The following is a 27,866-nucleotide window of genomic DNA, read 5'->3' as shown; positions in this document are numbered from 1 at the left end:
ATAATTTTGTGTTAATTTTCAATTTACTGGGGTAGCTTAAAAATATTGCTCAATTCATTCTCAAGTGCCCTACTATCATGACACTGGCTAGGCTGCATCCTCTTTCAATCCACATACTCCACTGTCAACAGCAGAGACCAAAACCAGACCCATCATTCCTGATAAGCATGTGAGTCTGAGACATAAGGACCATCACAAAGAGGATCTCCCAAAGGATTGGATAGAAACATGTATGTATGACAAGCTCCAACCCTGAACTGGAACGAGATAAAAGAACCCGTCACAAAACCTAGGGACTATCACACAAAGAAAATGAAAAAGAACTTGGCAGATCGGTTCAGGGATCAGCTTTGACACTTACAGATCCGTATGTGCAGTTGTTATTGTTTGTAGTTTACTTCCATTTTAGTCTTTGGGGGTACTTCCCCCACAGTAACAGGTGCAGAGGGATAATATGATTTTCATCAGTGTACATCTAGGACCTGGAATCCACCCAGGATTAAATTCCTAGCACTTTATGTTAAAAAAAAACAACCAAATTTGTTTTAACTCTCTAATATTCTCTAAAACTGGATAGAAAAGGGCTAAGAACCCTGATACACAGCTTTGGCATATACTGCTGTAGTTATTTAGGGGTAGGTGGGTGGTTGTGTGCATGTGTCCATCTTTCTCTCTCTGAGAAGAGACCATCTCACACTGAGATGGAGTGTGTCTACTGGTTAGAGCTGGGAATCGAGTGGCAGGATTCAAGTTCTATTCCTGGCTTTACCACTATGTATATGTGTGGCTTATGGCATGTCACCTTGTCTGTGCATATTCGTTTAGCCATCTGTAAAATGCAGATAATACTCATTTGGCTCAAGGCTCCAACGCTTAATGTCTGCCAAGTGCTTGGAGATCCTCTGATGAAAGGCGTTATAGAAGTACAAACCGTTACTGGTATCAGGCCCCTTACCATGCACAGATCTATAATGGGAGGCTGTTAGCTGCAAGGTTATAGGCATGGTGGCCCATAAAACTACTGCACCTTCCATTTGTGTTTAAAAAGTCAGCTCGAGTCCAGAAACCTGGAGTGGCAAGTTTGATTCCCAGCCCAGTCAATGGAACAAAACACATTTGCAGGGTCATCATATGAAGAGGTAGAAGTTTATTGGAATATAAACATTCAGATAACATGTAAGATAGAAAAACCCAACAACAACATATACAGACACTTGTTGGAAGCAGACGTCTGAGGTATTTATTCACTGCCTAGGCTATCACATTTTTTTTTAAATAGGTAACAAAACTAGTAGCAAGGCTGCTGCTGTTCAGTTAAAATGTCTTCTGGTTTGAATCCATTTGGAGATCATACACAGCAACCAAAGGACTGGGTGACACATTCACATTTGTTCCAGGAGCCGATTGCTAACAGCTCCGCCTGTGCAGTTTGAGGCTTATTTCTGAGCTGGACTCCATCCTTTCGATCTTCATGCACTACCAGAACACGCTGGTATAGAATGTAAGAGGACAGGAGGTGGCTCTCTATGCGGACCTGGTTTGGAAACCAGACAGCACATCTGCACCCACTTCATTCTGAAAACGGAGTGCTTGGCTGCTGCTGGCCCACTGTGCCTTTGCCTCCAGCTGGGCCCTTTTGGCCGCTTGTTGCGAGACCCTAGTTGCTCTGGAGTTTCAAGATGATTAGACACACTGCAAAACGGAACACGTCACACCAGGAACAGTCCTTCCTGCAATATCAAAACCCCTGAGTGCCATACAATCTTCAACATTCTGAGTTAAATGGATTGGAGCTGAGGAGACACGCCCCCACTCCCAGCCCTCCACCCTGTATCTGCTGCTGGTTTCTATATCCCTGTCCCTAAAACCTGGCAGCTCAGCAGGAATATCTGGATCTAAGCAAAATGTGCATCAAGCCAAGTGCTAGTATCAAGCTCAGGCTAGGGAAAGGGTTAGTATTCACAGTCTGAATGGCTGATCCTTGTAGCCAGCTAATGAAAGAGAATAGTTTATTGTTGCAGCTTATTTTACTGAGGTATCTGTTACACGTCCCAACTTTATTCTTTCCCTGAATTTGATAAAAACCAATCTGTTAGTCCCTGCCTATTTCCAGACTAGCTGTGTAAAGCTTATAAACATTAATACTCTAGTAGTGTCAAAGCAGTTTATCAGTTCAGTGATTCAAGTGGCTTTCTGTGCAAGAAAACACAACGGTAGCACATGATACGCAAGCAAAACACCCAATATTAACCTCCGCTCCCCAGGACAAGAGAAGAAAACATACGGAAAAGCAGGTATCCCCTAGCCCTATCCTTGGGAAATAATCCCCGGCCCCACCCCCAAAAAAGAAACAGGACGATTATAAAGATCCCCCAACTCTGGAAAAAATCTCAGAGTTTGAGACAATGAAATGCCCTGGAGGTCTGCAAGATTCACAAATGCGTCGGGGCCAAAGTCTGGTCCCCACAAATGCATGGGTGCATACAGCTTCCACTGAAGGCAAAGGAGAGAGGATGCCCCAAGGCAGAATGCCTGCTAATGAGACCAGCTAAGCCATATAATATAAACTAATACACACGGGCAGGGGAGCGTCCTACAACGGGGGGTCCAAACTGTGGGCCTCCTGAGGCCTAAAACGCCACCACTCTTACTGGAGCATCAAGCTGAGGAAAAAGCTTGTCCATTGCAGGGTTTTATTGCTGATGAACTCAACCAGCAAGTGATTTCTGTTCACCATCAAGTCTGACTGAGTGTAAGGGATGGGTGTACTTAGCTTTAAATTGAAATTATCCAAACCACATTAATTAAATTTGTACATGCAAATCAGATCCGGCCCTTGGGCTTCTAAAAGTCTCCAGCCTGGCCTTTACCGTTCAGAGTCTGATCACCTGTTCTATGGTACATTCTCTTTCCGTGAGTGGTAATGGATTATATCACGAAGAAGCAGAGCATTCTGGGACCAAGGGGATTTGCCGGTGCCCACAAAGGCACTGCTGCTGCTGCTTCTGGGGGACAGGGCTCCCTTTCTGTAATATGTTACACAGTAGATATAAAGATGGAGCATCACAGTTCTCTTGGAATATTTCACCAGGAGAGAAATTACCATTTCACCAGCCAGTTAGGACACCCTCCCTCTAGGAGCCGCCCGCAGTGATTGTTACACTGGGGTTATTTATTTGTTAGCTACCTATCACTGGGAAAATACTCTTTTAAACAATTTGTGATAAAGTTACCTCCAGTTTTTTTATAATGGGCCTGATCCAAAGTCTACTGAAGTCAGTGGAAAAACTCTCTATTAGCTTGAGTGGGCTTTGGCTCAGGCCCAGCGTGCATCCCCCACTCTGAGGTTAAATGCTGTTAACGTCAGAAGGTGCTTTGTTCACAGTTCGGAACTTGCTCCAGCCGCCTGATCCCAGACTGGCTCCCAAAGTGGTACCTTACAATTTCAGTACCGAGAACCTCGGATCAGTTTATAAGCTCTTACTTAAAAGCACTTTAGGACTAAGGGGAGGCGTCCGAGACACTTATGGGCTGGAGAGAGGGGAAAATGTGCAATGGCTTAATGTCCAGCTGTGCAGGCAAGCTGACTTGAGGTAAGTTATCCTAGTATTATAGCCCATCAAACCTCTTAATGCACAGTTTGGTCTTGCCTCGAGGTGTTGGGTGTTCTAACAACGTCACTAAGCTGTTCAGTTGCCCCTAGGCTGGATTCTCATCTCAAACTAGTTTTACACTGGCTTCAATTGAGTTAACTCCTAATTTACACCTGCATAAGTAGGAGGAGAATCAGGCCCCTTACCTTCAGAGGGCTGTAATACCAATCTGATAAGATTTTTCTGTCCTATCTCCACAGGCAAGAGCCGATTGAGTGATAACATGGCTGGGTGACTGTTAGGCCATCCCCCAACACTGATTGCTTGCATGTGTAGAGCAGAGAAGCCCTTAGATTCTGTAGATCCTGGGAGCAAAACTGGGCTAGCTATGTTTTGTGTGGCTGTTGCTAACAGGGACTGTTGCCTTAGAACTATGATTGAAAACCGTCCAATAGATTGCTGAGGGGGATCAGTCTGCAGCAGGACTCTCTGAAAAACCACTGTTCAAAGAAACAGTGCTACACCCTGCAAGCAATAACCTTTCACACACATGGTGGGAGCTAGCACGTCTCTGCTCCAAGTACAGACAGATCTGAAAGGGCACGGCACGCTGAGCGTTTCAGTGGAAACATGACAGCCCACAGACCATGCTATAACAAACTAATTTCTAGACAGCTGATCATCTTGCCTGTGAAGAGAGTTACAATGTGGTTTAGACTTGTGTTACCAAACTGTATTTCAACCCCCTAAATATGGGGATGGTTGCAGAGTTTGGTAACATAGGTCTTTACAACATAAGTAAAAGCAGAACCTAGAACACCTTCCAGTATTTAGGTCCTGTCTGCTCCATGAAAAGCTACCACAATGTACCATTTGGGTACAATACGGTAGCACACAACATGGTTTGGTCTCATTGCATAAACAGGACTCAGGTGTATTTTTATCTGTGTGACCAAATCCTACCGGTAAAATCCAAAGCTGCGGCACAATTCAGGTGTTTGGTCCTGCCCACACTAGAAGAGTGAACTGTACTTTAACATGTCAGGAACTGCCGTGCTGTAAGAGGTCTAGCAAAATCTGTAGTGTAGACAGGCTTGTTATCTTCAAGCTGTTCTAATAAAACTTGCTAAAGATAAGCCCAGTACTAGATCACAGAGTTCTGTAACACACATTGGGACCACTTGTCCCCCTTGGGGACACCCCACTGTTCACACTGAGGGAAAATCCTGAAACTCAAGCCAGCCTGAGAAATAAATCTGCCCTCTTAGTCCTTCTCTACCTGCATCTGTCCTCCTCTATCGCCCTGTCCGCATGCCCAGCTCCTGGGTCAATGCTGCTGGAACTGTCTCCAGGCTATGCTAAGGACAGGGAAGCCACCTGCTCCTTCACTCAGCTTTGTTGTCTTTGGTGCTACAATAAAAAATAAAAATTAAAAACAAAGTCAGCAAAACACATATAAAAACAAGCTTTAAGATATGCCAATACTTCCTGAAGAGGTAACACAATAACAAGTCCATATCTGAGGTATTTCATCTGCTCAAAAGAACCTGACTCAGGCCTGCACGATGGAAGAGACATCACCAGAGCGGTAGCGGGAGGGCTCAGATTCACAGGCTGTGAGAACATCGCCCGGGCAGTCCTATGTGCTGCAGGAGGGGAGAGGACAGCACGGGTGCCTGTGTGTGGGGAGTGCAGCAGCAAAGAGCTGGGTCTATGGAAGTGAGCCAAGGAACTAACTTGGCTGACAAAGGAGGAATGATGGCCTAAAGCAGCCCTAGCTCCACCCATTGGGAATTTACTGGGAATGGGGGGAGATTTTCTTCCCTCTCTCCGCAACCAGAGGCCTGTGTCCTCATTCAACTGGGATGCACCCATGTGGAGCTGTCCCACGTCCGGCTCTTCTGTCCCTTTTGTCCAGGTGAGCCTCATGAATGATGTCTGTGATTCGGACAATGCTGCAAGATACCTGGTAAGAGCCCAACTGAGAAAAGTGTGTATTATATGAATAGACACACACACACAGCTCAGCAGATTGTCAGCATCACCTCGTATCTCCTTTGGGTGACAGTGGCCCGTAGCCGACATGTGGGGACAGAATGGAGAGGCTAATGAAACATACAGGAGAGGAAGCGCTGCAGGAAATCAACATTTGGTGCAAACCCAGTTCTGTCGAGGGCCAAGGGGCTAGAACTAGGAGCAACCATCAAGCAAAAGAAAAGTCAGGATGACTATAAGGATAAAGGCTTCAGTGGTGAGTTTATTTAGCCTGTCCAACGCTCCCCCAAGGGAAGCAGTGCAAGGGTCATTGCTTGGGGCATTCAAAACTAGGCTGGGCAAAGACCTGGAAAAAACAGTAGGGTCCAGGCTTGCACTGGCCATGGGAGACGACTAGCTGGACTAAAAGACCTTCTCCATCTCCGTGTATCAGAAACAGAGGTGGGAGAGTCCTCTGTGTGCTGCCAGGATCCTAGAGAGGTAGTTGCCAAAGGAAGAAGAAGTCATGCAAGTCTCCTGTGAATCCAGCATTAGTGACCATTTGCCCTTCAGCCTAGTCTAACACAAAGGGGACAGCATCAGGAGGCTGAACACAGTGGAGACAGAATGGGCAACTAGATGAGACTTGCTCGCTATCAACCTGCACAACTGATCTGCAAGTGACCACAAGAGGGAACAAATACAAGGGGAAAAGAGACCAAAGTCCCTCTGGGGGTAGGATTGTCAATACACTGTGTTACAATAGGGAAGTCCACGCAACTGTTGATTAGAGAACAGGAGCCCTTCCCCCACCCCAATTACTACCTCCTTGCTCCTTCCACCTGCCATGATGATGTCTCAGTCATCTGCAAACCCACAGCCCCTAGAGACAATCCCTGATTGAAAAATGCCGCATGTCCCCTTCCCTTCACCCCAACCCCCCAGCAGGAACACAGTCAAACCTGAAAAAATAATAAAAAAGGCTGGACAAACAGGCAATGCAAACGTGCCAGCACAGAAGGTTTCATCATCTGGCCATTGACCAACCGCAAAGCAGGTTCCTTGAGATGAGGTAATCTGTGCGACTCCTTCCTGGCTTGCTCTCTGCCTTGAACGGAGAGGGCAGAGCTGCCTGAGGCCAGTGAGAGAGAGAGCCCACTCCCCCATCCGTCAGAGAGACCAGCTGGTTGAGGGCTCTGCGCTGGGGGTGCCCCTGGACGAGGTCGGGCTAGGAGAGCAGTGGGAGCTGCTGCTGCTACTGCAGGTGCTTTGGGTGCTGGATCCTGCAATTAGATGGACGACGGGCTTCTGGGCAAACAGTACTCCTGCAGGACAGAGACAGGTTTGGAACTGGGTTACTGGGACACCAGAACAACATAGTGCTTAAGGTGAAGCAACTGGCTAGCCCAGACTTATGTACACGGCAGGAGAGGAGAAGAGTCTACCAACCCCAGAGATTTTAGAACAGCACTCAGGGAATTCTACCAGTGAGAGTTAGCCCAACCCAATCAAGCAGGTTCAAGAAGCTGCAGCAACAGTGCAACTGGAAGGAATACAGCAGAACATGTTTAGAACAAAGGCTGATAGAGTGACACTTCGCTTGAAAATCCCCAACAGCTTCGGTGCCATTTTCAATGCACTTTCACTCCACTAGAACTGAGTTCCACTGAGCTACTCCAGTGGAAACGCAGCACTCTGCACCCACCTAGGGAAGTGTTAAATGTGGCCTTCAGAGGGGATCACCACCAACTGAGCAGGAGTGAGGGATGTAAAGAGAAACTGACACTCCTCAGAATGGGGTGAAGAGAAGCTAGTCTTGTTAAAGCTGCTCCTCAGCAAGAGGAGAGAGAGATTCCAAAAGTTCCCCTTCACCCAGGGCTGGCGGTATCTCCTATAGCAGCAAGGGATGAAAAGCAGCCCTGGCACCACACTCAGGGTGAAGGTAGGGAGGGATGTCTTGCCAGATACTTCTTTCTCCCATTACAGTGAAATGCTGCTGGAACAGAAGTTCTGCAATCAAAACTACTTCACTATAAGGGTGTGTCTACACTGCAATCGGGAGATGCGGTTGCAGCACATGTAGACAGACCTGAACTAGCTTTGATCTAGCTAGCTCAAACAACCATCTAGTGAAAGTGTGGCTGCATGGGCTAGCCCCGTCCACCCAGAGCCCTGAGGAGGCACTTGAGCAGCCATGGCCTCGGCTGCCATGGCTTCACTGCTATTGTTACTCAAGCTTGCTTTGACCTCGCTAGACCCAATCTAGCTCAGGTACATCTACACGTGCTGCAATCACATCTCCTGACTGAAGTGCAGACGTACCCTCAGACAGAGTCCCACTGTACACAGAGATCACTTCCGAAAACTGGACAAAGTGATTAGAATATCTCTTTAGACAGCACACACAAAGATGGAATTGCCAAGCAGTAGCATTTAGAAGGATCTCGAATATATAAAAAAAAAACCCAATGATATAAGAAGGGGCCATCTTGACAGAGTGGTGCAGAGGACGACTGTGGAAAAGCAGCTCCTGTGTCAACTCAAGGGTCTCTCAAAGTAACAAAAGTTTTGTTTTTTATGTTTGGTAAATTTATATCCGTTAAGAGTATCCTGCATTCAAACAAGAGCTGTTTTCCCCTGCTGCACCACTGCTCTGGGCAGCTGTTGCTTTCTCACCAGCATAGATTGTGCCGTTAATCTCCACAGACATGTTAATACTCCCAATGCCGCTGGGTGACAAATGCAATGCTGCTGCTGCCGCCGCCGTGGCATCTGGTTTATCTTCTGTTGGGGAAAGGACAATTGAGAGTTAGGTTGTGCTGGATCTCCACTGCACTACCCATGGACAATCTAGTACTGAGAGGGTCCTTCTTTCACCTCTCCTTTGCAGTGAAAACTGAACCAAGCCCTCCCTTCCCCCCAGTCCCACTACTCCGACTCATGAACTGGTGGCCTGCTTTGTGGGGGGAAGGACTCTGAAGTTCGGAAATACATTGCTCCTGCCTGCAGGCCGTGAAGTACTCTGGACAGTGTACAATCAGCTTCTATTAAATGATGGGATTTAGGATTTAAAGAAAAGCAGAATGCAGGCAAGTGTTATGTAAGATCCCCCTGTACAGCTGTCAGTACACCCCCTCATGCCCAGAGTAGCGAGTCAGAGAGTGCTGAATAGAGAAAAAGGCTTTTGTAAATGTGCAGAACTGTTTGACATTTGACAATATTGAACTTGTTTCGCTTGTGACCACTGCCAGATTTAAACCCTGGCCCTTCAGAGGTAACTGGTTAGAAACCCACTGAATATTTGATACATGGGTAGCATGTAGCTTTATTCAGCTTCATTCTGAAACCTCCACTGCTCTCTCGACTCTAGCCTGAGCCTGAACATCTACACTGCAGTTGCATAGCCCCGCAGCTCAAGCCTGAGACAGCTTGCACAGGCCAGCTGTGGGTGTGTGCCAGTGTTTTATTGCAGTGTAGACATACTCTCAGTTAGCAAAGGCTAGGCTGCAGTACCACTGCCTGCCAGCTGAGGGAGCAAAATCTTCTGAAATACCAGACTCATGAGCAGAATAAGAAACAGAAATAGACATTGGTCACCTTTATGAACATGTGAAACCTCCTCCTCCCTTGATGAACATATCTGGGGACCCCTTTTTAAGCTGCTGCACTGGGAACTAGATACACTACAATTTTGTGGATCTGTGGAAAAAGACATGGGATTGTTCCCCCATCACCCTGCTTTGTGGGACATTCGCTGGCCCTAAAATCCTGCTCAGAGTTTGTGAAACAGCAGCATCACATTGCAACAACCTCTCACAATGAGGTGCTGGCTTTGGTGCAGTGTGCAAATGCCAAGTAAGGACAGAAGAGGTTTTCCTGCGGCTGAAATGTACAAGGGTGACAGCTCAGACTGAAATCTTCTATGTAAATCTTACACATTTTTCCAATTCCCATCTGATGTTGCATTCCTTCTGGGATATCATGGCTGCTGTCCCAGCAAGGTATGCTATTGGCATAACTAGCATTTAACCCAAGAGTGGTTATTAAGATAATAGTAACAATCCCTAGCTCTTCTATAATGTTTTTCATCAGTAGATTTCAAATCACTTTACAAAGGAGGTATAATTATTTCCATTTTACAGATGGGGAAACTGAGGCAAAGAAAGGGAAAGTAAATTTATCCAAGGTCATCCAGTGGCAGAGCCACGAAAAGAACCCATGGACCTTGAGTCCTGTCCAGTGGTCTATCTACTAGGCCACATTGCCTCCATCAGTGTGTTTTTAGGTTTAGAGGCTACAACTGCATCTTAATGCCAGAAGCAGTGGGAGGAGAGATAAGGGAAGGACATTAGCAAAGTGGAGGGGATTTAAGACATGCCACAAAGTTTGCCTTTCCTCTCACACACTATTCCTTTTTAAGGAAGTTTAAGTGTGAAATTTAAGTAGGTCCATAGTCTTAGGGAAGCAAAGTCTTGGTCCAACTGAAGCTAGTGACAACGCTTCCATCAGCTTCAGTAGGACCAAGATCTGACCCTATGCCACATGTATTGCTCTCAACCAGAGCTTCACACTGTAGCACTGCTCCTGTTGAGTAAAGTGCAATGGCCTCCCGAACAACTCTTTCCCTTCCCCCACTCAATGTCAAACCTTTATAGCCTAGTGTCTGCCTCTGAAGGTGCAATTAGATGGGGTTTGAGCTCTTTAATTTAAATGGATCAAAACGTTTGAAGAAGAGAAAACAGCTGTTGGACTAAAATCTTCTGAGACACTGCTGGCTACACTCCCCATCTAACTGCAGCCCCCAGGGCAGACAGGTGGAAGTGCTGTGCTGTTTAATCAGCTTTGGAAGTCACATTACAATTACATTGATTCTGACAAGTGACCTTTAAGGATGGAATCTCCACTTTGCCACTGAAAATACTGAGTGTTTCCCCTGGCCAGGAGTGCTGCTTACACTCAAACCTCTAACTCAGCCTTCAGGGGCCTGGAGGCTATGATTTGGGGCAGTCACCTCCCACCAGAATGCCAGGGGCTTTTCAATGGAGGCTGGGAGCAGGGCAGTGGCACAGTAATCTATACTAAGGAGAAGCACGGTCCTTTCTCCTTGGAAGCAGTTACTGGCAATACCATCACTAGCCCCAACCTTATCTGAGATGTCACGTGACCCTTTAAAAAAACCCAGACTCAACTCCGGATAATAAGTAGGGCCCTCAAGCAAACAAATGCAGATCTCCATCCAGCTTACTCCCCACCTATGACCTGGGCTTCCTACGCTCTGTATACCCATGACATCCTAGCTGCCTTCTGCAATCTGTATATGAAAAGCTGTTGCCTCTAGTGACAGGGAAGCTAGGAGGTGGTGCAATACCTTAGTCTCCAAGCCAGGAGCAGCAAAGGGAAGTTAGGGAATTCATGCCCTGCTGCAGCACATTGGCACTAGGATCAGAACAGACCAAGGCAAGGCACTCTGGCTGATGGGCTTGGTGGGCGCATCCAAAAGAGTGGGATAGGTTGCAGAAGTGCAAGGGTGCCACTGCCTAAAGTCCTGCACTGGGGTGAAGCCCACATACCCAGGGTTTAAAGGAAGACTTCCCCTCTTTGGGGTGCTCACTCCAGCATACAAAACCCCCTCATTTAGCATGGGAGCCTCCTCACCCCTGCCATTGATTTTGATCTTCATGGGGATCTGCCGCGCCATGCTGAACAGGTTGCGCTGAAGTGCCTGCTGGACAAGCCGCTGCTCCTCCTCCGTCATCCGTGAGAGTTTCTTCTCCGGCGGCTCTCCAGCCTCCAGCCTCTCCCTCAGCTGTTCCAGAGTGGCTGTCCTTGCTGCTACAGTTGCCTGCTGGTTAGCCAAGGTCACTGGCATGGCAATGCGATTTGGCATGGACACAGTCAGGGGGATGCCATCGCCTAGAGAAGCAGTCAGTCAGTCAAGCTCTGCACAGAGCTTCCCAGTGTAAGCAATCAGCTTTTAAAACCCACTGTGGAAGGGGGACAATGCTGCTCTGAGGAACCAAACACTACTAGTCCATTTCATGGCAGCCTGTGGCCTGTTCCCACTGTATGAGGCCATTTCTACCAACATCAGCTCACACTTCCAGGGCACTGAAATCCCCCCACATTCCCAAATGGAACTGCTACTCCTCAAACAGAATCGCCTTCCTTGCTCTCTTTGCTGGAGCAATCTCAACTCCACTTGGTGTAGTCTGCCTGGCCTAGATCCTCAAAGGTATTTAGGCTCCTAATAGCCACTGAAACCAATGAACGTCAGGAGCCTGAATCCTTTGAGGATCTGGGCCTCTGAAACGCCTTCAGAAACTGGCACTAAAGTGAGCAGATGAGACACCCCCTCCCCTTTCTTTTTCCTCTGAAATTTACCAGGATATTTCCAATGCTCTCCCAAGCTGGGGTGGCTGCTTATTTTCACAACCTCTTATAGCATCACTCCCACTTCCTAACAGGATTTAGCACTTCTATCACAGTTTTCACCTTCACACAACTAACAAAGATTAGCTAATTAATCCCCACCACACTGCTGGGAATTACCCACCATTTTACAGATGGGGAACTAGGGATGCAGACAGGTTAAGTGACTTGCCTAAGGCAGCAGAGGAAGTCAGAGCTGGAGCTGGGCCTAGAGCCCCGGTAACTCCTGGTTGATCCCAGTCCTGTCCTCATTCCTCTATCCTTCCCTCTCTCATTCTGCTCTGCAGTCCTGGGTGATTAGTCAGTATCAATGCCAATGTTGTCACTACTGACACAGCGCATAGGTAAACTAGTTAACCTGGAGCTTGACGGCTCTATATCCCTGAACCATCCAAGTCCTCTCACTGTCCCCAAACTTTCTTTGACACAAGTTTGGCCAGATATTGAAATTGAATTTCACCCACTGCCTACTCCCCTCCCCACCCCCCCGACATTCTCTGTCCTGCACATAGGTAAATAGCAGACCTTTCCTGAGAGCTGCCACTGGAGAGAGACGGGAGTTGCTGGTTCCACTGCCTGGGGCCAGGCCAATGATCGGGAAGCGGAGCTTTGGAGGAGACAGGAGGGAAGGAGGCACCGTGGCGGTGGGTGAATAACTGAACAAGGAGGAGCTGTAGCTGGGCCGTCTGCCTTCCCGCCTGTTGCCGTCGATCGCAGCCTGCAGCTCGGCAGGAGAGCTTAGGGACTTCTTCTCACATTCGTAGGCATACAAGTACTTCATATACCTGGGAGAAACACATGGAGAGGGAAGATCAAAGCAAGTGTACTCAGCAGCGTCTGAAAAAAGTAGATTATGGGAATTCTCATGGTACTAAGCATTGCTCAGGAGTGCTTGCAGGACTGGGCCCTTTGAAGACCTAACTCTGCCAACCAATATTCATTTTTGCTTTGTGGTCTTTTGCTTAGTGTGCAGCCAGCTGTGTAGTTCGGGTGTCAAGTGTTGTTTTCATACAGATGACTTTCATGGACTCATAATCCAGCCTTTGCAGAGGACAGCACCGTACTACATGATGCTACAAGTGTAACTCTAAGGAATTAGAAAGAAAACGTGTGACATAACATTGTCTTTAAGAAATTATGCATGAGCATACAATTAAAGACCATAATTTGAATGCTTACGCACAAGGAGAAGAGTTAATGGATCAACTCTAACTTTCAAATTGCTTGACTCGAGTGATAAGCTGTACAACCATAATGTTCTCTTGGGTTTGCCCCCAGTCTTGGAATTTCTTAGGTGGGTTTTGGGGGTTTGTTCTAAATAAATTATGTAGAAAAGAAAAATAAAACAGAGCAGGCGCCTCACTCTCTGAGACAGCAAAGCTCTTCTGATTGTAAGAAAATTGACATAAGCAATGTGAATTCCCTTATCTGAACTTATGTGACTAGATCACTAGTGCACCCTTGTCTCAAGCAACTGAGGAGGGAGATGCTTTCCTGAATGCCTTAGGGAGGTTCACAGGAGAAATTCTCCTTTCTCTGAGCCCAAAGAACTGCCAAGTTCCCAAGGTGCATCAGAGTAGGGCTCCCACCTAGACACCTCATCTAGTGCACATTAGGGATCCGTAGTCCTTTTGCGGCTTCAAGGTTCAGAAGGATAGGGGCCAAAGCTCCCATGCAGCCCTTGCTAGAAGCTAGTTTATTATGGTATCACCCTGGGACTCTAGTCACAGACCTAGTTATAGATTTAAGGGATGACTTGATTACAGTCTCTAAATACCTACACTGGGAACAAATATTTAACAGCAGGCTCTTCAGGCTAGCAGAACACAATCTAATGGCTGGGAGATGAAGCTGCACAAATTCAGGAAATAAGATGTACTTTTTTAGCAGCGAGAGTCATTAACCATTGGAACAACTTACCAAAGGCTGTGGTAGATTCTCCATCGCTGACAATTTTAAAATCATGACCTAAAAGCTCAGCTCTAGGAATTATTTGGGGCAGTTCTCCAGCCTGTGTTATACAGGGGGTCAGACCAAATGATTACAGTGATCCCTTCTGGCCTTGGAATCTATGAATCAAGACCTGCTGTGCAAAACACTGGACAAATGCACCACCAGTATATTTTTCACTATGCTCCTAAATTAGCTGCACAGGGTCCAGCAGCACCTTCTTTCTCTGTGTGCTTTATGAACGTGGTGAAAAATCCCATATTAACTGTACTAGGCATGCGATTTTTAAACCTGGGCACAACTAAATTTGACTGAACACTCACAAGTACTTATCTTCACTGAGAACTGTTTTCACGCCACATTTCAACTTTCTATCCCCAGCTGTTTTGACTGTTTGAAAAAACGTAATAAAACCCCCCAAACTCTCCTTGTATTCAAAAGCAGCTGAACACTTTTTGTCCAAGCTTTTTAAAAAAAAAAAAAAAAAAATCACTTTGGGAAGAGGCTCCGCCTTGAAAAGTGTAGTGAAAAGGCACATTCCAAGAACTCCCAAGCTATGGAGAAGCAGTTTAAAATGAAAAGAGGTTCATAATCTCCTGCTCCTGATAAGACCACCACACAGCTCTTATACAGCACTTTTCATGAGTAGATCTCAAAGCACTCTCCAAAGAAGGTCAATATCATTATTTTCATTTTACAGATGGGGAATTTTTTTTTACCCTTCTATAGAGCCTTTTCCAAGGCTCTCAAAGCACTTTAGGAACATTAGTGAAATATGTGAGTATCTCCATTTTACAGAATGAGAAACTGAGGGATGGACGGGTCACTCCAAGGTCACATAATGAGTTAGGGACAGAGCTGGGAATTCCCGGAGTCCTGATTTCCAGTGCTCTGCTCTAGTCACTGGACTACACTGCCTTGTAACCTGAACAAAATGTTAGGAGGCACCTCTGCCTGCCTCCATTTTGCCAGTTCTATTCCTCTCTCCCTAGGTTTATTGCTAACGTATCTATTCTATATTAAGTATTTATGGGGCAGGGAGCAATTACCACAGTATCTAGGTGCTAAAACACACGTTGAAAACTCAGAAGACTATTTGATTATTATTATTAATCACATTTATTATAGTAGTATCTTAGGCCAACCATGAATGGGCCCTCATCGTGCTAGGCACTGCACAAACACAAAGCAGTAGATGCTCCGTGCCCCACAGCTTACAATCTACACAGATCAGACACAGGATGGGGAAAGGGGTAACCATGTGATTGCAACAAATGGCATGGTAGTTCCATGATTACTAGTTTTGGAGGGGTGGGGACTGGATTTAGTTTAGCTGAAGAGAAAGACAAGTGAAGAGAGAGGGATCACTGAAGAGAAAGGGGGTGAGAGGGCAGAGCCGGAGGAAAGAAGGTAAGAGGGGTGGGTGTGGAGCGAAGCTGAGGTGAAGAGACTGTGGGGAACAAGGAGGAGGAAGGTCGAAACAAACAGCCAATCATGTCCGTTCTTGCCATAGTAGGGGACAATTTGCTTATTTCTTTCCCCTCATCCCCCCCTCTTCCTTTCTCCTCTCTACTCTTCCCCCCTCCCCACTTCCTCCTGTTGCGTGCTCCCAGCAGGAGGGCTCTGTACTTACTGGGTCCGAAGTGTAAACGCTGCACTGGTGATGGAGGTGGGCAGGTTAAGGCCTTTGGTGATCTCCCGCCATATCTTCTTATTTATGATTTCCACCAGCCCTCCCTTCTCAGTAACCAGTTTGTAGAGCATATAGAGATCCAGGATCTGCTTCGCCATGATGGGGATCCGATTGATGGGAGTTCCTGCAATATCACAACAGGACAGCAGGGAGGGGATCATGGAGACAGAAAATGAGGACAAGAAAACAGTCAGGCAGGTTGGAGCTATTGATCTTCCTGCTAATGAGAAATGAAGGCAATCTTGTTTGTAACCTGACCAGAGCGCGCTCTGTAGGCAAGAAAATGAGAGCGTCTTAGCTACACACCAAGTCCTGTTCATGGAAAATCCTTTCCTGCTGGCAAAAGCAATTACCAGACAAATAAAAATATGTGGCTAGGCAGCAACTTGTGGAATAGGCAAACTCAGGGGAGGGGAAGAAGTGGGGGGCTTTTAAATTCAGGACCGGAGATGTGAGAGACAGCAGAGGAGCAGCACTATGTGAGCTTCCCAGTGCACTGCTAGACACAATTTGTTTCATTCATGCTCATGAGGGAACTGAAGAACCCATGAAACAGCTCCTGGCAAAGAACAAGACCTGCTTATGCATCAGGATTCTCGGAGTGGTTGTCAAAAGGTTCTCTTCCTCTTTTATATTTTCTGTACTTAAAATAAGAGAGCAGAGATGAAAGGGAATGATGATATTTTGGCTAAGATATACTCTCCCCCTATCCACACACCCCTTTTGCAATTGCTTCTGCTCATGCTCTTAGTACAATAATTTTGGTCTTACTCCTGTTTCCCCTCCCTTGAGTGATCCTAACCCCCTTCTCCCATTTTAAGCTCTTCTCTCTTATTCCTTATTTGGTGCTGACACTCTCCCTGGCAGAGGGAAGCTAGATTACAGCTGCCTCCCGAGTCCATCAGAACTGTTCCTGCATAAGCCAGAGAGGGTCAATGGATGATCCCTCCCTCTAAGGGGTAGGATACTGTTGCCACACTGCTTCTAGCCCCCCGCCCCCCCAGTACAAGCATGGGGAAGCTGAATTCTGATACTCTGTGTTACTATGTCACTGCTGCCCCCTCTCTTTTTGGGGGGAGAGGGGTGGTTAGGGAGTGAGAGGGGTTTGGACGCTTACTCCAGCACTCTTTGTCTCCTTCACCTCCAACCACAGTTTGGCTCTTTGATGCATTATGAGCACATTTGCAAATGTTAAGTCCCCCCACAGCTTGTGTTTAAAGAGACATTGTTGCCCAGTTGATTTTAGTCTCAACATCTAGGCTTTCTAAAATTAAGTTTAACAGAAATTGAAGATCAACTGAAATCTGATTTTTTTTTAAATTCCATTTCAGTGGGTTTTCTGGGTGACATTGCAGACCTTCTCTTGCTGTATTTGCAACCCAAATACAGTAGCAAGAAACTAGTGCATGAGAGCCAGAAAGTGAAACTAGCTAATCCATTTTCATTGTCCAAACTGAGTAAACAATCAGCATACAGAGTGAAATGTACATTAGATTTCAGACACTGGCTATGTCTTTCCTGCAGTCTGACACTGAGTTTGGAAATCAGAAGTTAATCTTACTTTAGCCTTATATGATACAGCACGACCACACTGCAGATGATCAGCAGCCTAGCTCCACATGCCTCCTGTTATGCCACACACCCGCACAAGTGCAGTGCATCCAGTCGTGAGAGGCATATAGATATCGGAGTGTGTATCCCATAGATCACAGTCCCACAACTCACTGCACCACTCTAGGCTTCCTTTCGCAGAGTGCTGTGGGACAAACTTCTGTTCAGTTTTAGTAAACTCACAGGTTAACACAGGTATAAAAATCTGATTTTTAACCTGCCAGTGCCCCTTTTCCAGAACTTAAAAGTAAGAAGCTGGGATTTCAAAGTTGAAACTAATGAAATCTAGCCAACTAGAAAGAAAAATGTAGGCATGGCAAATATTTCATTACATAGGAAATGCCATGCTGGATCAAAGCAATGGTCCATCTAATTTCACTGTCCTGTCTAGGACAGAGGTCAGTACCAAAATCTTTACAGGAAGGCATAAGAAACCCAGTAATGGACAATTGTGAAATAATTAGCCCACAGGGAGATTTCTTCCATCACCCAACAGTGGCATATGGTATATGCCATAGAGCAAAAGACTATATAGCCCTTATAAATGGTTTTTATTCTGCTTTGGGTAACAGAGTCCATCTAAACTCCACTGACATTCTCAGTGCCCTACGCGTGTAATCCTTTTTTAGAATCCTATTATGCTTTTTCCCCTCAATACCTGCTGGCACTGAGTTTCACCAGTTAATTATATGCTATATAAAATACATCCTTTTGTTAGTTTTAAACTTGCTACCTTTCAGTTGTACTGAGTTTTCTCCTTGTTCTTGTATTATGGGAGAAGGTAAATTGGAACCCTGGACTGACCATTCACTATTCTGTATTCATCGATCATATCCCCGTTTATTTGTCTTCTCTCCGCTGTGGCAAGAGTCACTCTTACCACAGGGGAGGCACCTGTAAAGCAGTAATGCCAGACCTGTTATCTATCAGTGGTATCTCATCTGCCGCTTTCATTTTGCATCCTATAGTTCCCTCCAGGACCAAGACTAGAATCATTCCCAAAAAATGGAAATGTGTTTGGTCCCCATTCACCCTAACTAGCCAGTCAGAGTTTAAACCAAGGGCTGGTCTACACTTGAAAGTTGTGACAGTATAAATGCGTTGGTTAGGGTGTGATTTTTTTTTTTTTTTTTTTTTTTTACTAGTATAGTTCTACCAGTACAACTCCTAGGGTAGATGCAATTATACCAGCATAAATATGCCCTATACCAAGATAACTTATTCTCCTTCCCATACGGCAAGCACCTTTATATTACTAGAACTGTGCCCACATAGAGGGGTTATACCACTTTAACTATAACAGGATGAGTAAAGTGGTACAATTTTCTAGTGTAGACAAGGCCTAAGTCAGCTTGAACTGTGTTAAGATTTGTAAAGAAGTTCACTTAGCACGGTTAAAGGTTCCGTGTAGACAGAGACAGCATTTCCGTACAGAAAACTCTGTAGGAGCAGTCTGGCAACAGCATGTGCTCCATCTTCTTGCCACAGCCCTCGTTTAATAGAGCTGGTGACTTATGTCGATGACTTATTCGCTTATTTTCCTTGGAGGACTTGCAGACACTGAACTGGGAACTTTCCACTTCTCTGCAGGGCAGGGTGTGTAAATAAAAATCTTATTTATCCCTCTTTCATCCCACCCCACAAATAGGAAGAGAGTTTGTTTTTAACCCCTTTACTGCTGGATACATATTTCTGACCAGGTGGCCACTTTTAATGGAATGCCAGAGTGTTCCAACAAAGTAGATAATTACAAAAGTTGCATTGATGATACTACGGTCCATATCAGAGCCCAGTTCTTTGGTCAGCAATGACAGGGGAGGGCAGAACTGGAGCACTCCTCCCTCTTCTCTCCTCCTCCCCTGAGGCCATCTTGTGCTGCTCAAAACCACCCACTCTTCCCCAATCCAATTTAGAGAATGGTATTAGCTCGCTCATAAGGGACTTTCATCCAGCTATGCTTGGACGGTGGCCAGATGGGACAGCTGGAACATGAAAGAAAGGGCCATTAATAAGGTTCCTCAGGAAAACACAGGGCTGGTAAGGGGAAATACTGAGATATTACAGATCTTTTTTAAAAACTGAGCTTTAGCCAAAACCACAATTTTTCGCCCTCTCTAGCTCCTCTCAACCCATGATCTCAAAATACTTTACATACATTAATGAATTAACTCACCTACCTCACAGAGGGACTATGAAAATATTATCCCCATTTTACAGATGGGGAAACTGAGGCACATAGTCAAAATGCTGGTGGAAGCACAGAACCCAAATCTGACTTCCCGTACCCAGCTGTAACCACCAGGAAATACTCCCTTCCTCTGGATAACTTTTAAAAACAGGACCCTTATAGAAAAATCTAGGAGTCCCGTGGCACCTTAATGCCTGTATCTGTAATTTTCACTCCATGCATCTGAAGAAGTGGGGTTTTTACCCACAAAAGTTTATGCCCAAATAAATCTGTTAGACTTTAAGCTGGACTCCTCTTTTTTGTGTGGCTATAGACTAACACAGCTACCCCTCTGATACTTAGGACCCTTATAGGAAAATCCTACAGAACTTCATAAGAATCTATAAAAAATGACTCCAAAACCCCACAGCATGAGATTTTTAATGTATTTTCTTTAACCATCCTGTAGAGTTTTACAAGAGAGAGACACTTTCAGTTACGTTCTGTAGGAAAGCTAAAACCACAGCATAGCAGGAAGTGGTCATTTTCTATGAAATGCTACAGGACTTTCCATAAAAGGAGAACGTTGAGTAACATTCTCTTAACTTGCATGAGCTAGGGAATGCAACAGGGGTTGTGTTTTGGGTTCCCGTAAACTCTGGGTGCTCTCCATTGGTTTAGTCAGCCAGAGCTCAGCACATTTCACAGGAGCTGATTGCAAAACGCAGACAGTAAGTGAGGAAAGGCTGCTCTTTGAGCCCCCCTCCCCCAGTCCTTTCAGAGGAAGGGAAAGGTGATAAAGTCTTTATTGGAAACCTCCAGCTCTGAACAGGAAAGGCTGAAAAACGAGCAGCATCACGGGACAGGAGGAGGCTGAAGCAGAGCGGATCCTTTCACAGTCGGCTGCAAGCCTTGTCAGGGCCCATGATGGATTACTGTCATCTGGCAGCATCAGGATTAATGATCCGGAGGTCAGAGGGGAGAATTCCAGAGGGAAAGGTCACCGACCTGGGGCACAGCATAAGACTTGTTGCTGTTTGATGGCAAACTCATTTTACTGTACTTTCCAGCCTGTCTTCCTCTATTCTACTAGCTCACAGAAACGCCTTCTGCAGCCGCTACACTGGCTGTGGGGCCTCCTTTAAATCAGAGATGGGGTGGTGGGGCTCCTCTCCACACAGTTGTTGCGGGAATGACTACCTTTTCTTCCCTTGAAGTGAACCCACTACACAACCCCAGGCCACCTCACCTCTGATACCGAGTAATCAGAATCAGTCTGGGGCCTAGGCACTATAATAAACAACAGGGTGAGGCATTTGCATCCCATGGAAAAGGGTTGCTGCTCAACTGAGATGATGGGATTCTGAGGAACACAAATGTCTACATACTGCAGTCGTGGCCACAGGCCCCAATGAAAATGGGGGCTCTGCTGTGCTAAATGCTGTACAAGCAATCAGGCAGATTGTCTCTGTCCTCTAATATGACAAAGGATCAAGGGCAGGAAAATGGGAGTCAAGATTTTTTCATGGCACAATATTTTGTATATATATAATATTTAAAAAACAAGGTTAGATTGGTTTTCCCTGACTACCCCACAACCTAGCCATTACTTGTAGGGATCACTGCAGAGGTGGGCCTTGAGAAATGATTTACAGGAGAAGATAGCTCTTCTAGATCAATCTAGCAAGGGGGCTCCCAGAGCAAGCTCGTAGAAAGCATGAAAATGTGGGTGGGAGAAGTAAGCAAGCTGGGGGCTGAGTCTGGCATCTCTGGAGATGGACGGACAAATAGGGAGGGGCAAAGCTGTCCTCAATTTCAAAATCCTCCGCAAGACACCTGAACTTGATGAGATGAAAAAAGGAGAAGCCACTGAACAGCCCCATGGCAGGTGGATTTTGTGAAGGGGAGGAAAGTTGTAACTACAGTCGGGGTTTCTTGAGAAAATCATGACTGTAGTTATGACTGAGCCACCCTTGCAGCCCCTTCTTCCCAACCATACCATTCCCTTCTCTGAAAGCCTTCTCTTACCTTCAAGAGAATGTAACTGAATAAATACACAGAAGCTTAAAGGTTTTATTCTGAGGGTTTTGAATGTCTCCCTTGTTTAAGAAGCATATGGGGCTGAGTTACTGGCTTGTTCTTTCCTAATCTTGGCGAGGTGTGTGGGGGGTGAGGAAGAAGAGAACCTTGGAAGTATTCTTTTAACAGGTATTCTTACAACTGGTGGCCAGGAGTCTACAAGGTCCAATGGAAAGAGCACTGGTGAGGGAGTCAGGAGACCTGGGTTCTTTGCTCTCCTGCCTTCTTCCTGTAGGACTTTGGCCAATCACTTTACTGATTTGTGCCTCAATCTTCCCCTCTGTAAATTGGGGATAATGTAATTTATCCACATTTCAAGACCTACATTTTGGAGCAAAATATTCCCTCCCTCCCCCCCCCATTACACATGCCTCAAGATGGCTGGTCTTTGTGGTATTTTAGCCTGGGACTCTACCAGAGCAGCAACCCATCCTTCTTCTCCTCTTTACCCTGTGCCAACACTTCTCTGAGAGATCGTTTCTTAGCCAGGTTTGGGAGTTCTAACCTGGTTTGATTTAAGAGAGGTCATTACCCTTCCTTTGTCGCAGCGATTCCCTAGGCAATTTCTTCACTACCTTCCTACTGATGTACTTTTAAAATCTCTCCCTCATACCTCTTTAAAGTCTCCCTTTCTAGAGAGAGACACACTAGATAAGGATGCCACCATGCAATATTATCTTGCAGAATGTCTTTTGTACAAACTGTAACAAAATGCTTCATAGAGTTAGAAATGAATAGGTAAAGAGAAGACAGTTTTCAACAACTTGCATTCAGATAGAAGATGAGGGAAGAGATGCTATTCTAGACTTCTGAATCTGTGGGGGAGCAGACACTTACACCAACCGTGCATGAAGGGGTAGGACAGAAGCACCAGATGATCAGTGGGAATGGAGAAGGAAGACTATGAGGCCTGTGAGACAGGCTGGAGCAAGCCTGTCGAGATATTAAAAAATGAGGAAAGCAGGAACTGAACCTCGAAATGAAATGAAAACTAAATTAGTTGGGGAGGGAGGGGAAACATGGTTGTACTTTCTACATGTGCACTATCCCTCTGTTATTCCTCTTCTCTCTAAATGGAGTCCATTGATTAAATTAGTCAGCAATATGCAATTAACATTAGAAGTCCCCATTCCAGGGTCCTGCTCTGCTTGGAATCATCTCCAAGCACAAAATCCAGGATTTTAAGCAGGGCTAGTTGTGTTGAACCAGAGACCCTGCATACAGCAGTCATTCAAACTGTTCCCAGTTCCTCCACATGAAAGGTTCCGTTGTCACCTCTGTTGTGTAAGCTGCCCTAGGTCTCACTAGATGTTAAAATGAGAAAAGCAGCTATGGGGAAATGAGAATAAAGGACCCCTCTCTGCCAGCGCCATCACTGATCTAATCTCTCCCCAGATTTGCTGCATTTCCACAGCGGGCGTTCTCACCTCCCAATGGGAATGTCACCACCTGATCTGCAAGCCTGCGGATCATCAGAAACTCCTATCAAAGCAGGAGCTGGGACTGAGGGTAATTAATCATGTTCTATTTGACAGGAGGCCCAGTTCTTATCTGGACCCCTAGAAATGCCATCGGTCTCTGCTTCCCTCCTCAATAAGTGAGACTGACAGTTAGCAGCCCCTTATCAGATTTCAGCTGCTGAGCCGGAGGCGGCCTAACTGGCATGTGCACACACTTTCCCAATGACCACAATCCTATTATATTGATCAAGCCACCAACCATTTTAACTTTCTGGGGAAGGGGGCTACTACATCCCAGTGCCAAGTGCACTCCCATCCTAGTCGAGGTCCCACGGAAACTTGCTGCTCCTCACATTAAGATCAAATAAAGTCCCACTGTTCAACTGCTACTGACACAGCTGGGTCCAATATATGTGCTATTCCCCATTTCTCTGCCAGATGTTGAACAGCTTTGCAACTGGTGGGGTTTCCACCCCTACGACCTTTGGACTAACAAGCAAAGGTGGGAGATGAACTCCTCTTCCCCAGTCAAAGTGGACACATGAATACGTTTGGAAGAAATGCAAAGGAATGAAGGGAGCAGAGCAGACATACAGCCACAACTAGGCTTAGCTGGGCAACATAAGGCCAGCTGCTTATGGGTTGTGGCAGAGGGTCTGGAATGCATGCCAAACAGTTCTGCCTTTTTGTATTTGCCTATGTACCTGTAAGGCCCACAGTATCTAAATGGCTAGGTTTTGAGTTGCTTGAGCACAGCAAGAGTCATTAATCACTTGATTAGAAACAGGCTGCCAAGTTAGCTAGGAAGCCAGAGACCCCAGAGCATCCACAATGACTAGGAAGTACCAATATAAAGAAGATATTTGGGAGGAGAGGATTTGGAACACTAATATCCAGGCTATGGGACAATAGATTAACTCCTCACAAGCCAAAATCTAATTCCTCATGGCCAGGTGGGAGGTGAACTTTACATCCTCAATTCTGCATTCCAGGGAGAAGCTTAATAGGGAGTCCTCAAATTGGTTATTTTAAGACAGAGGTGGGCAAACTACGGCCCGCGAGCCGGACCGTCCTGCCCGGCCCCCAAGCTCCTGGCCCGGGAGGCTAGCCCCCGGCCCCTCCCCTGCTATCCCTCTCCCCCGCAGCCTCAGCTTGCTCACTCCGCTGCCAGCGCAATGCTCTGAGTGGCGGGGCTGAGAGCTCCTGAGGCAGCGCAGCTGCAGAGCCTGGCCTGACCCGATGCTCTGTGCTGCGTGGTGGTGGCGACGTGGTGCTCCAGGCAGCACAGTAAGGGGGCAGGGAGGGTTGGATAGAGGGCAGGGCTGTGGATAGGGGTCGGAGTGGTCGGGGGGGAACAGGGGGTTGAATGGGGATGGGGGAGGCAGTCAGGAAGGAGGGGGATTGGATGGGGTGGCAGGGGGCAGTCAGGGGCAGGGGTTCCACGGGCAGTCAGGGGACAGGGAGAAGGGGTGGTTGGATGGGGCAAGGGTCCCGGGGGGGCCCCCCCATCAGGAACGAGAGGAGGGGTTGGATGGGGCGGCAGGGGTCCAGGGGCAGTCAGGGGAAGGGAGCGGGGGGGGGGGGTGTGGATGGGGCAGGAGTCCCGGGGGCAGGGGGGGGGGGGAGAGGGGAGAACAGATAGGAGGTGGGGGCCGGGCCACGACCCTCTCCCTTAACCAGCCCTCCATACAATTTACGAAACCCAATGCGGCCCTCAGGCCAAAAGTTTGCCCGCCCCTGTTTTAAGAGAAGACTGATGTCAGATTGGCATGTTATATGGAGGGATACAAAGCCAACTATGAGGAAACACATTCACACCCATTTGGTATCATTCCAATTAAGAGGAGTTATTCTCCCCACTTCAATCAGTAAATATTTAAAGTTCTTAACACTTAGTTACCTTAACTCTGGCTAAGTTTAAAACAAAGTCTTCTGGAGTCCAGAATCAAACTTCCACTCTGATTTCCTATTAATTATAGGTTGACCTGGTAGCACTACTATGCTAATGCTCAAAACTTCCCGTAGTATGACCCCGTTTTCACTTGCTTATAACTTTGCCACTTTTTAACCATTTGGGCTGAAATTATCCAGGCTGAGTGTTTGCCTCAAGCTAATTTTTTAAGTTTCAGGCTGTTCCCAGATCAGGGAAAAATACATTTTGACAGTATTAAAATCTAACGCCTCCAAAGCAGGGACTTGTCCGAGTTTGGCAGCTAAATTCTCCAACGAGCAGGACTTTCCCAGCAAGTGCTCCTCCCAGTTGCCAGGGTCCACTGTGATGCCGGGCACAGATGTATATGAACACATATGCACAAGGGGGCTGAATTAAGGTTGAATGGGTGATTTTCATTCTGGAATTTCCTAACTTGAGTGACTAACTCTGCAGCCTTAATGAGAGGAATGATGGTGCAGCGGCTAGGATGTTCGCTTGGGACAAGAGAGATCCAGGTTCAATTTTCTGCTTTGCTACAAACTCCTTGTGTGATTTGGGAGTTAAACTAGATGATCCTTGCGGTCCCTTCTAGCCCTATGATTCTATTAATATCATATACAGCATGACCCTTCCCTCCTTAAGTGCTCAAGGCCCCTACAAAAGAATGCAATATAAATAAAAGCATATACAACTCCTCCTAACACACAAACAAGTAATCAATAATGGGGAGAATAGTGAGTAAATGATGTGCCCTGCTTCACACCTATCCATCATTTTACACAGGAACCCAGTTACCACAGTTCTCAGCTCCTTAAATCAGATCAAATTGGCCAAAATCAGTAGCCGATTCAGTGAATGAAATAAATCATGGAGTGAGCTTTATACAATTCAGGGTCTAGGTAGCATAGAACAGAGGTTTGTTAATTTAATTCAGAACATCCAAGTGTTTTATTCTTTATTTGCTCACAAATCATCTCTCCTGAGAGCAATGACTGGGAACTCTTCTTTCTGGGGTAGCATGCTGAGGGAGATTTCTCCACTGTGGAACTTCTGCTTTGGTGCTAGGAGACACATCTGCTCTAAAATCACTTACCCTGTCTGCTTAACATTGACAAACAGGAGTGGAGAATTTACACCCAATTTAGATAATTACATTATTTTATTCAGAAACCAAGATATCCCTGCAAGAGCAAAAGAAACTTGTGAAGTTGAGAAAGGGCAGAGGGAGGGGGCATATCCTGGACATGTGTATGATAAGCACCAGTGTTCCCTATAGATAAAAGAATCCATCAGTAAATGCTTTTGTCAATACCACGTATTTGCCATGAGTATTTCCATATCTAAAATGTGCAGATAAAGCACATGACAGAAGGAAAAAATTAAAACCACATGCTCAGGCTTACAAAGTCCCTCCTATGTATATGCACATCAAAAACAGAATGGCCAAGCCACCTGGGAAAACCAAGGTCACACAGTAACCTTGACCAGAATTAGCAGAGTTGTACAATCAGAGAGGGTTTATGAGATCATCACAAAGGCAGTACTTTAAATGAACAAAACAGCCTTCTCCGATGTGCTAATACATGCAATCTCTTAGGCTATCTCAGAGTGTTACACCACAATATTCAGTTAGTTCTCTTCCACACACAGTCATTTCTCCAGAGTAACTTCCTGCAAAACACTAGTAATAATCCCAGTAGGATATTTCCATTATACTAGAACACCTCCAAGAAGTTTTGATGGCAATATGTTGAAAACAGGGAGGTGGGGGGAGGGAGAGGAGTGTCATGAGGAAGACCATCACTGTGTACCTAATGCAAAGTCTGTGACTGAATCAGTATGACCAACTGGGGTGGGTGCCATAGCACTTACCTACACTAAACGTGGACACACCAAGTGTAAGGCGTGACTAGGAGGGTTCTGAAAAAGGTAAAATATACTTCAGAGTGCTATTAGAGTATATTTCATTGGTCAGTGAAACAAAATTCTATGAGATCAATCATGCAGTGAAAGTAGACCCTGAAGATGCTAAAGATTTCATACAAGAGCACATGCAGGAAGTGCAGAGCAAAGGCCCACAGAAATAACTATTTTATTGGACCAACTTCTGTTGGTGGGAGAGACAAGCTTCTGAGCCACACAGAGCTCCTCTTCAGGACCCAAAGAAGAGCTCTGTGTGGCTCAAAGGTTTGGTTCTCTCACCAACAGAAGTTGGTCCAATAAAAGATATTACCTCACCCACCTTGTCTCTCTCATATCCTGGGACTGACTCAGCTATAACTACACTACATACATATATTTCTTTTGCCAGCCTTTTCTATGCCTCCATCTCCTCCACTCTTAAGTAAAAGAGGAGTTGTTGTAGGTGGTGCAGTGTTGTAGGTGTTTGCAGTTCTCTGGAGAACTGTTTTTCAGATTCATTTTAAGTTGCAAGTGTGTGTCAGAGGGGTTAGGTCTAAAACCTACCGCTTTGTGGATGTTATCTATGCCACAATACTGCTACACAGGTTGCTAGGATTATCATTCTCTGCTAAGGACTGAGATAGATCAGGACTGAGACGCACTAGCAAAACTATGTGAGGAGACTTGCTCAGTGCCTGTCAGTGCCATGCCTAGTTGTATGTGAACATTCACATCCCTAGAATTCTCTCCTTTTGCAGCAGAGCTGGAAGTCATGCCCTTCCAAACCTTTCTCCCTCCCACAGTGAAGGGAGGTGGAAGATGCAGTCTAGAAGGGGAGAGTGTAAGAGCAGTGCAGCAACCTAAAGCAAGGTAAAGATAAGGGCTTGTCTGCACTGGACGTTTGTGCACGGCAGGTCAGTGTCTGACTTTACAGTGCCCGCTTGCTGCACAGTAATGTCCCACATGGACACTTTGAAACACAAATGTATCGAAGAGCACTATGGAACTTTTAGTGTGCTGTAGCAGTGTCCATAAAGGATGTTACTGTGCAGTATGCTAGTGCACTGTAGATTTA

At 46.0% G+C, this 27,866-nt stretch overlaps 1 protein-coding gene across 1 annotated transcript in view; it reads right to left on the bottom strand.

The window, feature by feature from the left end:
- Positions 1 to 6,737: 6,737 nt before the first annotated feature.
- The window catches only part of ARID3B (AT-rich interaction domain 3B), a 41,996-nt gene continuing 20,867 nt past the window's right edge, over positions 6,738 to 27,866 (bottom strand). Inside the window, exons 5-9 of the mRNA XM_065412312.1 lie at positions 15,580 to 15,763; positions 12,522 to 12,781; positions 11,223 to 11,480; positions 8,244 to 8,351; positions 6,738 to 6,892 (exon numbers count right to left, since the gene is read on the bottom strand). Of these exons, the coding sequence (XP_065268384.1) occupies positions 6,738 to 6,892; positions 8,244 to 8,351; positions 11,223 to 11,480; positions 12,522 to 12,781; positions 15,580 to 15,763 (965 nt within the window). The remainder of the gene's footprint in view (positions 6,893 to 8,243; positions 8,352 to 11,222; positions 11,481 to 12,521; positions 12,782 to 15,579; positions 15,764 to 27,866) is intronic.

Source organism: Emys orbicularis, chromosome 10, assembly GCF_028017835.1.
Source record: "Emys orbicularis isolate rEmyOrb1 chromosome 10, rEmyOrb1.hap1, whole genome shotgun sequence".
Lineage (NCBI taxonomy): Eukaryota > Metazoa > Chordata > Testudines > Emydidae > Emys > Emys orbicularis.
The sequence above is the reverse complement of the archived record's forward strand: the minus strand, read 5'-3'. Positions and strand labels throughout refer to the sequence as shown.